The sequence below is a fragment of the Mastigoproctus giganteus genome, chromosome 2 (assembly GCF_048544385.1).
Source record: "Mastigoproctus giganteus isolate SK-2022 chromosome 2, ASM4854438v1, whole genome shotgun sequence".
NCBI lineage: Eukaryota > Metazoa > Arthropoda > Arachnida > Uropygi > Thelyphonidae > Mastigoproctus > Mastigoproctus giganteus.
Window position 1 is genome coordinate 82,968,996 of NC_143576.1, and position 12,989 is coordinate 82,981,984.

At 37.5% G+C, this 12,989-nt stretch overlaps 1 protein-coding gene and 1 long non-coding RNA gene across 2 annotated transcripts in view; one reads left to right on the top strand and one right to left on the bottom strand.

Moving 5' to 3' along the window:
- LOC150089371 (uncharacterized) overlaps positions 1 to 12,989 on the bottom strand; it is a 200,324-nt gene that overhangs the window by 124,242 nt on the left and 63,093 nt on the right. The gene's annotated exons all lie outside the window — the stretch shown is intronic.
- The window catches only part of LOC150089373 (uncharacterized), a 49,106-nt gene that overhangs the window by 35,887 nt on the left and 230 nt on the right, over positions 1 to 12,989 (top strand). The window contains exons 3-5 of the mRNA XM_090368552.1: positions 1,475 to 1,579; positions 3,096 to 3,161; positions 10,054 to 10,097. Coding sequence (XP_090224678.1) covers positions 1,475 to 1,579; positions 3,096 to 3,161; positions 10,054 to 10,097 — 215 coding nt within the window. The remainder of the gene's footprint in view (positions 1 to 1,474; positions 1,580 to 3,095; positions 3,162 to 10,053; positions 10,098 to 12,989) is intronic.

Below are 12,989 nucleotides of genomic sequence, written 5' to 3' on the forward strand. Positions count from 1 at the left end.
TTTGGCGCGGTGAGCTGGAGCATTTTCGTGATGGAGATACTAGGTGTCCATTCTTGACTATGGCCGCAGGTTCTTCCTAGATCCAATGACTTTAGGCAGGCATTGTTCAGTATACCACTTAGCTGTGACTGTCTTCTGCGTGTCCAAAACGACACGTTCCACAATTCCACTCGATTTGAAAAATACAGCTTTCATTTTCTTCTTTACAGATCAGGATTTTCTGACAATTTCGGGTATGTCGTCCTCATCAAAGACCCAAACTTTGTTTTGAGCCTTGGTCGGCAGATCGTAATAGTACAGCCAAGTCTCATCACCTGTCACGATGTTGTTCACATACCGAGATTGTCCCTTATCAAACTTTTTTAACATCTCCCGGCACCAAGTCACACGTCGTGTCATCTGCTCTTCAGTCAGTTGATGCGGCACCCAGAGAGAACAAAGTTTCTTCACATGCAAATGATCTTGCAGAATCGAACGAATTGCTGGTGCATTTAGGCCCAAAGTATCCTCTATCTGTTGGTAGGTCACTCGCCTGTTTTCGTCAAGCATTTTCCTCACAGCAGTAACGTTTTCCTCCGTAACTGACGTTCGTGGCCTTCCCGGCCTCTCAGAATCCTCCAGAGTGAAATTTCCCCTTTGGAATTCTCTATACCACCTGAATATCGTTGTACGATGTGGACAATCATCATCTAGTGCAAGAGTCATTTCTTCTAAGCACTGGCCTATGGTTAAACCATGCACGAAATTATACCGCAAAACTGTCCTTATCTCATTTCGTGATCACGATGCCATCGCAAGCACTTTACACTCTCACTACTAATGAATAACTGAGCCCATCGACTTGGCGCGGCGGCTACTATGCACGTTTGAACACGTCTCAACATGCAGCAACAAGCAGCTTCCTGTGATTCATTGTTGCGTCATATTGCAAAACTTTCCTAGTACCCTTTGTACTCCCTAGTGAAACTTGGCAGAACTGGGTTAAAGATTGGTTTCGGAGGATGGAGAGGTGTATTGAATGTAGAGGAAATTACTTTGAAAAAATTAAATAAACAAAGCTTTATTGCAAAACTTTCCTAGTACCCTTTGTATAACATGCATCAACACAAATCGTTACCATACAATCTAACATAAAATAGTATTTTTTTTTTTTTTCAGTTTAGGCCTGGGGGATGATCGCTCCCTACTAGATTTTCCCCTTTAAGAGGTTAATCTTTTTAGTTGTATTGTGGATGGTTAAATGATAGATGTGTGAGGTTTGGTCTCGATTATATGGTATTACTGAATAATGAAAAAAAAGATAACAGAATTGCCAATTTATACCTTTTTGACGTCAAATGTATTGTGATGTTTATTTGTTTTATTTATTTATTATTTCATTTAAAGCTATAACTTGTCAGAGGGATAAAATAATTTTAATATACAGTACTACTGTATTTTCGTAACTGAGTAATAATGTTTTGTAACTTTGTAGGTTATCGTTAAGTGGGATCTGTGCCTTTTGCTTCATGCAGATATTAATGTAACGATGATGGAAGGATCAACCAGTTATGTGTGCAAAAACATGTTCTCTGAAAAGGTACTCTTATTTTCTTTTTGAAATGTAATCCCAATCAGTGATCCAAAATGTCTAATAAAAAAAAAAAAAAAAGGGAATGAAAGCTTGTTTGTTTTGGTTACAAAGTAGATCATTCCCCCTCTTACAAATGAATTATGATAACGTGGATTGCTCCCCTTCACACTTGAATGGTAAGTTTCGCCAATTAAGGCTGTCCTCCCAGCCACTCAATCAAAATTGCAATAAAATCTCAGAATTTAGTTACGTAGGTATATTCTTTATTTAGATTAACTAAAAGCTCAGTATAGCTGTGAAACAAATGTAGCAAGCCTTAATAAAAGTTTGCAATATAAAAAAAAAAAATTACGATTGTATCACGTTTCAAACGAAGTACAGCTTGAACTCTGCTCTGCAGCAAAACGCTGAACTGACATATCTACATTTCACGAGGAACTAAAAAAAAAAAAATTCACTGCATATGAATAGTTCTAAAAATAATAATTATCAAATACAGCTTCTATTAGAAATGTGTCGCGTCACGTGCCAACCACGGATAAATCCAGAAGTTTGACTCCCCTGTATGCTTAATATCAAGAAGGAAAATCTGATGAAAGTTATCAACCAACTACCAAACAAAGCTATCGTCGGGCCTGGTGGATTTCCCTTGTTTATCATTAAAATATCCTGTTGTTGTTGTTGTTGTTGTGGGGGTTTTATGGCGCATAAGCTGCTTTGGTTATAATGCGCCTATTCCTTTATTGTAATAATATATGAGAATTTGTCACGTCAGAAAAGGCAGAAATCAGAAATGACTAAAAACTCCAATTTTCTTCAGAAAGTTAAAAAAATTCAGGAATATTTGCATTGTCACCAATGAGTCTCTAGAGTTATTGGTTTCCGAAGGTTAACCAAAGATAGCAGGGTTGTATTTCTGTCTGTTTGGTGACTCGTATATATTGCTAAGTGGTACTTATTTATTTTTCATTCCATGTGCAAAAAAAAAAAAAAAAAAAAAAAAAAAAGTGATAAAGAAAAATCACAGATCTTGAATCGGCACTTAAAATGGGTCCAAGTTCACCTAGTTGCAATAAAACGCAGAAAATATTCTTTAAAAAAAATATTAGTGTAATTGATAACGTTATAATCCACTGCAAATTCTTACAAAATGTAATTAATCTAGAGGAATGCAACAAACAATAATAATAAAGTCCTGTAAGCGCGCGCACAGTAATAATATGAACTCGGTTTTATCCTCTTCCATTTGAACAGAGATGCAATTCAGAGAAATGCATCAACTGCAGTGTTAAAGAGCGCAAGCTTGGATAAGAAGAGAAAACAGTTATTCTGCATTATTATTTTTTTTTTATGCATCGGATGTACATTACTTGTAAGGTTACATAAAGACTAGTAGAATAAATAATTTGTAGCTTTATAGAAAAAAAAAAAAAAAAAAGACCTTGGCTAGACTAGCTTTACAAAAATGTGTTTTTATTGCCTACTTAATTACTCAAATAAAATGATTTCCTTATTTTTTCAGACAAATAAGTCCAGAGAATGTGTTGCTAGTGACTATGGAAAAGAGATCTACGAGAAGGCGAGAGAGGTAATACCGTACTTAAAATTATATTTATACTCCGTGACGACACAGTCAGAGGAGTTTACAAGATAGATAGATAGATAGATAGAGAGATAGAGATAGAGAGAGAGAGAGAGAGAGAGAGAGAGAGAGAGAACACAAGAATTATACCGTACTCAGTTTGGTTTATTCTGATATTCGTTTCCTTACTCGGTTACTGATACTATGTTGACATTTATCTATAACCAGGCAGTATTCCTAAAGGAATAGTACCAGGACTCTAAAAATCAGATCAATTAAAATGATTGCTATAATTTATAACAGTGTTATTTAATAGGGAATATACTCCTGACTCAAATCCCAGATATCAGTCGCCTTGAACAGACTATTTTGGTTCGAGGGAAAACTAGAAATACATTGAGGACACAGAACCAAAATATGTTTGCATATTCTCGACGACATAACTAAACAGTTAATGCTATCTGAAGAGAACTGATTGGGTTTGGCTACACACGACGGTGTTAATATATATTAAGAACACCAACTGTAAAAAAAAAAAAAAAAAAAAAAAAAAGTCATTAATTAGAAAAAATGCTCCCCCGATGGTATCTCCACCTTGTCATGATGGGGGGAAGGGGGCGACTTGCATGACCGAATGATCCTGAGAGCCATGCCAGTGGTAGTATAGCTACCAGTAGGGCCTTCCAAGTCAGACAGGTCAAAAGTGAGGGAACAGACTAAGTGAGATATCCTGGTCTTGCATGTTGGGGGCTGACCATAGGACCAACAACTATCTCGTAAAAAAAAACGTATCCGTTACGAAACCAAAGCAGCTGAGTAAACAGACTGTCTCTTCGGTACTAAGACCTTGGCTATGGAAAAAATGACTACGATTCGGGTCATGGAATGCAAGAAGTCTTTTCAGAACTGGCGCACTCAAAAAACCTGATCGGTAAGCTGTTTAAATATAAAACAGATATTATAGCCATCCAAGAAACAAGATGGACAGGAAAAGATTGCATGAAAACCACTGTAAATGCCAGAAAAATGTTGTCTGTTGTATATGACCTAACGCAATATGACATATACAACAGACAACACTTTTCTGGCATTTACAGTAGTTCTGTATTTCTTCACAGCGTACATATGGCGCAGATGTGAGAAATCACAGGTGGCGCCTGACCCTAACACTATATGCATGAAAACCCAGCACCTCACAATTTTCTATGGAGAAACAGATAAACGTGAATTTTGAACATGATTTGTAATTAACAACAAACTATTAGAAAATATATTAACGGTGGAATTCATTTCTGACAGACTGTGGTATAAAAAATAAAAAGGTAACTGGTTCCACATTGTTGTTGTTGTTTTTTTTTTTAATCACCCCAACGGAAGATAAAAATGACAAAACGAAAGATAAATTCTACCAAGATATTTAAGAACTGTAAATTAAACTGTCAAAATATGATTGCAAAATCATCCTGGGTGACTGCAATTCAAAAATTGGAAGAGAAGGTATATGGCGGCCAACCATTGAGAAAACGTCTTCACGAAATGTTTAACGACAATGGCACAAGACATATCATTTGCAACATCCAAAAATATGATAATTAAAAGCACAGTGTTTTCGCAGAAACAAATACGTAAGTAAACCTGGATGTCACCAGATGGAAAAACATTTAGCCAAAGTGATCATGTTTTAGCTGACAAAAGAAGACATTCAACAATCGCAGATATTAGATATTACAGAGGTGCTGATGTTGATTCAGACCACTTTTAGTCGTTGCAAAGCTAAAAATAAAAATTATCAACACGCCACACAAAACGCCACACAAAAAGAACTGCTCCGCTAAAAATCAATACAAACAGACTAAAAGACAATGAAAATAAGCTTAACTTTCCAAGAAATCTAGAAAATAAAATTACTGGTCAAGCAGAGAAACATGAATTTAACGATGTTAATATTACACTTGGAAATACATAAAAGATGTTATCCCTGGAATCGGCAAAAGATACTCTGGGATTAGAACCTAAGACAAAGGGTAAGGAATGGTATGATGAGGGAACAAAAGGTGAGGAAAGAAGATCCAAACGATTAGATGGCAAAGGAATCCCAACCACGAGAAGTATGAACTGTATAAACGATGTTGCAAAGAAACTACGGCATTCCTTAGAAAGAAAAGACAATTCCGGGAAGACCAAAGAGTAAACATGGAAAACAACCACAAAGACAAAAATATAAGGCAATTGTATATTACTAATGACCTTGCACAGATTGTTCATTTACCTACAAGAATACCGGACAATCCTAATCAATGATCTTTTTCTCACAAACAACCCTTCTAAGTACAGGTCGAAATGAGAGGTCCTTTAGGCACTTCAGATCACAACTTGGTGATTGTCTCTTCTCCAATGGAACCTTTATCTCATGGCTATTCCCAACCTCGTGTTGTTTGGCATTACAAGAATGCAAAATGGGATGACCTGCGAGACTTCTTTTCTTCGGTCGGATTACTGTTTCAAAACTTCTGATGTGAACGTTTGCTCAGATCGTGTCAGTGAAATTATTCTTGCAGGAATGGAATCCTTTATTCCACACTCCACTCTAAAATCTCGTCCTTTAAATAAACCTTGGTTTTGCAATAAATGTGCTAAGGCTGTTCAAGAGAAGAATGTTGCATATCGTAATTGGCTTGTTTCTAATTCTCCAGTTTCATTTTCTGCCTACACCAAAGCTCGCAACAAGGAATAAACCAGCAGAAAAATGGTTACCAACCAACATACACCCTTGTCCAAAGATTAAAGGAACATTTTGGTGAACTCTGAATATAAAAATGGAAGAAGACGGACAAAGAGAGTAAATACAAGTGCAGAGCCAGAAATAGAGGAACCCATACTAAACGAAGTAAAATCCAGTATCCTCAAACTGAAAAATCACAACGTACCTGGAAGCGATAATATACCTTGAACTCATCAAAGTAGGAGGTAAAAACCTACATAACGCCATGCACAGCCTAATAACACAAATCTGGAGAAAAGAACAATTACCTGATCAATAGAGAGAAAGTATAATATGTCCCATTTACAGGAAAGGTAGAGCAGCCTGTAATACTATAGAGGGATTTCTCTTTTAAACACTTCATACAAAATTCTGTCAAATATCATACCACGGAGGCTAACTTACTGCACAAAGGAAACAATAGGCGGGGGCTGCCAATGTGGTTTTAAAAAACCTCTCCACAACTGATCAAATCTTTACAGGCGGGCAAACTCATGGAGAAAAAATACGAATATGACTAGAACATGTACATGCTATTTACAGACTTCAGTAAGACGCATGGTAGTATTAGAAGAGATGAACTCTGGAATAAAATATTAAAATTTGGAATCCCAAAGAAACTAGTCACCATAACAAAAATATGCATGACAGAATCGATAAACAAAGTTAAAATACAAAATGAAATAGCAGACCCGTTTGAAATAACGACCGGATTAAAACAAGGTGACCCACTTTTAATCCCTGCTCTTTAATTTGGCTTTGGAAAAAGTGATAAGAAAAGTGGAAGAGACAGGGAAAGGAGTACACCTGAACGGACCACACGATGATATACAGAGCCTTATTTTTATAATTTAATAGTGTTGGGAAAAAGAAGCTAATCTCATTGGCCTAAAAATAAAAAATAAATAAACAAAATACCTTAAACTTAGCAGAAATAAGAATATTGAGGACCTCAACATCGACATTGGAAATCAAACAGTTGAGAAAGTGTCAAGCTTCAAGTACTTGGGAAGCATTCTGAATGATTGTAATAATATCGCAGAAGAAATTAATTCTAGGATTCAGAATATAAATGTGCTTTTATGCGGTTCAAAAAATCCCAACTTCAAGACAAGTGTCTAGGAACTTAAAAAGATTTACAGAACGATAATACCACTCACTATAACCCATGGACGTGAAACCTGCCCACTTCCTAAACAATCACAGAACAGATTACAATTATTCGTAGGCGCCTCCGTAGCCAAGTGGGAAGGAGCAGCAGTGGGGTTCGAGCCCGTCATCACCAAATACGGAGGATGCGGAAAGGTCAGGGAATGACCACCGCATATTCCCGGAGCAATATGGCCTTAGTTGCTAATGCTCCTAAAAACCAAATAACAACAACAACAACAATTATTCGAAAATAAAATTCTAAGAATAATCTTCGGGTTAAAAGAAGATGAAATCACTGGAGAAGACTCCATAACAATGAACTAAAAGGGGAAATATGGAACTGAAAGTACAGTGTACAATTGAAATCATAAAGGTTAGAAAATTTAGATCAGGTGGACATGCTATCCGTACTGATGACGGAAGACATCCATCAAATCCTCATAGGATCCCAACCTGGAAAAGAAAAGCTGGTAGACCACCCCTGAAATTGGAGGATGGTATAAAGAAAGATAGTGTAATTTTCGGAGGAGAGGTGAACTGAAGAGAGCTTGCACACAACAGAGAACTCTGGAATTTAGCTGCCAAGGCGATCAAAGATCCTCGCGGTCCAAGCACCATGGAGTAAGTAAGTAAGTTAGGAAAAAATGAAATTGTTCTGGAAACATAACTAGGCCCAGCGCAATGGGGAAGGAATATTTTTATCATTGTGACCAGATGCAGCTGTCATAACTTTATTTTGCAAATATCTACATCTAAACACAGGAAGTGCAAGGGTGGTGCTCAATGCCGGATTTACTAGGGTAGTGGCGCAGTTGCTCCAACTCAATCGAACTACAAAGATATCTCTGAAAGTGATTTTGAAGGTACACGAAAACGATATTTCACTCAGGGTATTTTGCATTAAACGCTATACAATTAAAACGATGCCTTCTACGCTACAATCGTAGCTCAAATCTATGGGTTAACTATGGTGTATTTACACCGATATTATATAGTTAATTATCAAAACCCATAAGGATTATGCCTAGTGCATTTAATTTTCCAAATGAAAATAAAAGAAATGAAAAGATGATACAAAGCACCTTATCCTACTTATACAAAAGGAATCTGTATAAATGAACTGAAAAACAGTTAAGTTTGCTATACTTCTCAGGAATCACAAAATCCGTAAGGAAGACGTCAGTAATCTGCTTCGGATAGCAAAGGGGGAAAAAATTTGTGCCACTATGAGTGTTATGAGATTTTTGTTCTTTTGGGGCTTGGATTTGATTGTGATCTCTGATCTTCTTTCATCAGAGACGAAACCTGCATTGATTCGTCACATACAGGCCATATATCCTACAGGAATTCAAACCTCATCGCAATCAAGTTGTTGAACCAACTACTTGATCGCTGCTTTGTTCATTTTGTTTGCTTTTCAAAATGATTTTTCACATAATTGCAAACATTGTGAATACAATAATCGAGTCTTTGTTGTGATCAAATAAAATCCATGTTTAAGTTTTTAAAATTTTTCTGATAATAACTCTGTACGTATGTAAGATCCTAAAATGATTTACGTAAACCTCCCAATATATATGTAAAGTATGCCCCCCTACATTTATATGGAGGGGGGAAAGGGGTTTCAAAAGTCTGTGTCTGAATATGAAATGGTAGTGGTAAATTTCTGTACTTAATGTACAACCCTTCAAACAGTAACCCACCAAGTTTTATGCAGTTTCAATAACGTATTTTGTTTTCAGTACAGGTCCTGGAGTGAACAAAATCGTGGAAATGAGGAAAGATGGACAAAATCAGTCACCGTACAGTCATCCAATATCTGGGAAAAAGAAACTAACACCAAGGAAATTCGTGAGGATATGGTTACAATATTAGGAAGGGTGCCCCTTACTCTTCCGTGGTTAAGAAGCAGCAGAATTTAAAAGAGGAGAGAGAGCCCGGAAGATGACCTATGTTGTAAACGACATGCAACGCCCATCATACCAGAAACTGTTGTACCGTGCATGACCTGGTGATGAGTGACAGTTTGGTACCACATAATAACAGAGGTTCTCGCTATTAAAAAAGATGTCGGTACGATGGGTTCCAAAGTTGACAGCGGATCAAAAACGCAAAGAGTTGTCAAGTGAACATTAGCATCGTGTTCAAGAAGATCCAGCAAATTTCATTGAAAAGTTTGTGACCATGGAGACACAGATCTCCATGGACACAGTGGAGACACAGATCTTCTCCCCTTTCATCTGTTGCCAAGGTTATGGCAACAGTTTTCGGGAATACTACTAATGGAGTGTTGCTAGGGGATTACCTTCAGAAAGGTCAAACAGAGGCGTTTGCGTGAAAACACGAAAGACAAACGCTGAAGAAAACTCAGCAAAGTAGTTTTGTTCTACCAGGACACCTCACCTACTCAAGTCTGTCAGCTTATAACAACTGGACTCTTAATAGATGAATTTTCATAAAATTTTATATTTAACAATTTTGGAAAAATCTGTCGAGCCAAACGAAATTTCATTAAAATCGCACCAAAAGAAATCAGCAAATTATAATTTATTAATTCGTCCGTCCGCAAATAATAATTCGGCTGCCAATGGATGGATTTTGGTGGAATTTTAGATTTATCTCCTTTAAATCGAACCTTCCCAAATTTCATTAAAACTGGACCAACAGAAATCCGGCAACTATTATTATTATTTTTTTTTTCATACATATCATATAGGATATCCATATACTGTATATGGAGCTGAAGCACTGGATATTATTTTTGCGTGCGCTTATTGAAGGAATGAATTGGCAATATGGTGGATGCCAGACACCGAATATTCTCGGTTCGTGCATAAAAGTATTTTTCTTCCTTTTTTTTTTTTTTTTTTTGTTATTATAATCATGAATTATTACTATTTGCTAACGCGCCTGAAATGTAATGTGCTGCGTACATTAAATAACTTGTTACTTTTGTGCTTACTAATTCATGTTCTTGTATTGCAGTTTTGCTTTTCTGGTGTTGCTTCAGGAGAAAATAAAACAACTCCGTAAGTACCAATAATTTATTATATATTGGATTTAAAATAAGAATGAGGTATGAATGAGAGTATTCTTTACGGCAACAATAAAAATTTCACGAGAAGACCATGAGGTGTTATTACAAAGCATACAGTATGCACAACAAATCCTAACTTGAGAATTCTCTAAAACCTCTAAAAAGTTCGATGGCCACATCAATATATAAATCAGGTGAGATGAGGGAATGAACTTAGGAGGGGATATGTTGAGCTTCGACACCCCGAAAGGGATTCAAGGAAAACGGGGGTGGAAGGAATATGAGCAGTTTTTTCTAGGTCAGAGCAGTGTCTCACCCTAATCTTCGTACATTCTGTAAAGCCTAAAAACGTTTGGAAATGTATATATATCCCTGATCCTCTGCTCTACTTGTTCAACTCCATCCTCTCCCATAGAGTGTTTCCGGCATCCTGGAGCAAATACAGTCTTGCCCCACTACCTAAAGTTCAACTACCAAGCCAGCCGAAGCACTATAGACCGATCTCCACTGCATCCACGCTCCTAAAGCTACTGGAAAAAGTTCTTCTTCCGCATATAACACGCCATCTTCTTCCACAATCATCAAAACAACTCCATTATGTTCTCCCTAATAGATCAACTGTCTCCAACCTTCTGGCAGTCCAAACGGAAATTTTAAATGCATTTGAGGCCAAATCAGAAATGGCGGTTGTTTATGCCGATATTGAAGCTGCTTTTGATAGCCTCAACATCTCAGCCCTTCTGAATCTCCTAACCAATTTCTTTCGGATCAAAGGTGACGTTTTCGCTTTTCTGCACTCGCTCCTCCGGAACAGAACAGTGTACCTCACTCATCGTAACCTCTGCTATACCCGATCCATCAATGCTGGTGTGCCGCAAGGTGGCGTTTTATCGGGGTTACTTTTTACAGCCCTCCTTATTCCGTTTGTGTGTAACAGAGATGATGTCATTACCTACGCCGACGATATAAAGTTCCTAACGGAAATACCACCATCAGCCGACAGGGGAGTGATCACATCGGAAATCTGTAATAAGATCACAGCTTTCTCTAGCCATCTCAACCATTTCGGTCTCAAACTGAACCCCCAAAAATCCGTTATTATGGTTTTTTCTCTGAAGAAGTGTCCCACATTCATACAACCCTCACTGGAGGGCGCAATTATTCCAAGTGTTACTAAACACAAAGATCTCGGTGTAACCTTCGACCCAAACCTTAGGTTCAACTGTCACATCGAATGTGTTCTACGCAAGATCAACCGAATGCGCTGGATTGCCCGTCAACATCTTCTTCATAACACAGACGCAAGAACCACAATCAGATATCTGGAAACCATTGTGTATCCTACCTTTCTGTATGCCTCTGAAATATGGGCATCCGCAGTACCTTCTCTCATGAAGCCCATCTTCGCCAGTGAATACTGGATATTGAAGTGGGCAACCCACAAACATCGACTCCCCCCTCAGCAGAGGACCACCAGCATGGCCGACCAACTCCAAATCCCACGGCTGCCTCAAATAATCAGCATGAGGAGAACTGTGACCACAGTCAAAATGCTGGTTGGCAAAATCAACTCCCCTGACTTCTGGGATATATGCCAGTGGCATGTTCCACTTCCGTCCTTACGAGCCACCCCTCTTCTTCAGCTACAACGGAACAGGCTGAAGATCAGTGACAGATTCCTACCTGGACAAGTACTTCCTACAGTACAAGCCCTGCTAATGATCGGAGTTGACCTGCAGAAATTCGCTTCTGATCGCAATTACAGGCGCTCGTTGGCCGAACTTGTTCCCCTTTTGTTTGGCCCCTGATGTCGACTCATACTGATATCTCCATCTTCTATCTCCTATGAGGTGCATAACGGCACGTCGCAGGAAAATCGACGAACTGTCTTCACAAGAAAATGCAATACCGAACAATAATGTGGCACTGTGAAATTTTCTGACTTGTGTGAATATGCTTAAATATGTGCTTTGTACATACCTTGGTGTACTGTCTGCCTCACAACTATGTACATACTCATATCTATTGAATGGCTAATGCTACGTTTTTAATTGTTATGTAATATTTTATACTGCACAAATTTTTATACTGTACATATTTTTATATTTCTATATCATTGTCAAGCCCCTGGCCTCCTGGCTGTGGCGGGCACATTATTGTATCTTTACTGTACAATAAAGATTTTCTTCTAAAACGAGATTGACGAGCTATCTAGAAATCTATTTATGAAAAAAAGCACATACATTTCTGATGAAAAAGGCTGGTGTTGCATTAACAGATAGCGTAAAGACAGAAACAGTTTATAAAAAAACTCCGCGTATTCTAACTCTCCTTCTACAATCTAGAGAATAAAGCATGCGACTGTGTCAGTCACAAACCAAACTAGATAACTGTGGAATCTTCACATTACGAACCAAATGAGAATAGACGGAGAGGATCGATAACATAATATTAATAAAACTTCAAACTATGATACCCCAGGGTCGACCGAAGAACTTTTCGTATTCATGAATGATTCATCAATTTCAGTAAAAAGCTATATTTACTCGGGCAATATCCCATATTTTTACTTCGGTGAAAGACGACTTATTGCGTAATAAGTTTTAAGTCAACCTAATAGAGCCTACATTGAACTTCCAACTTGTGAATAGTAGATCACATTTCGATCATTTTCAAGATGGCAAATCAAAATAAAAATACCTCATTAAAGTACTGTAAATTTAGTTTGTACCGGATTACAAACATACAACTATGAGCTCTGAAGAGGTTACTTAGTTAATATTAGTGGTAGCTCATAATAATAATAAAAAATAATAATAAATAAAAAAAAGGCGAAGCAGCAACTTGTGTTTTGATTTTTGAAACTTTCTAGTTTCAAAAATCA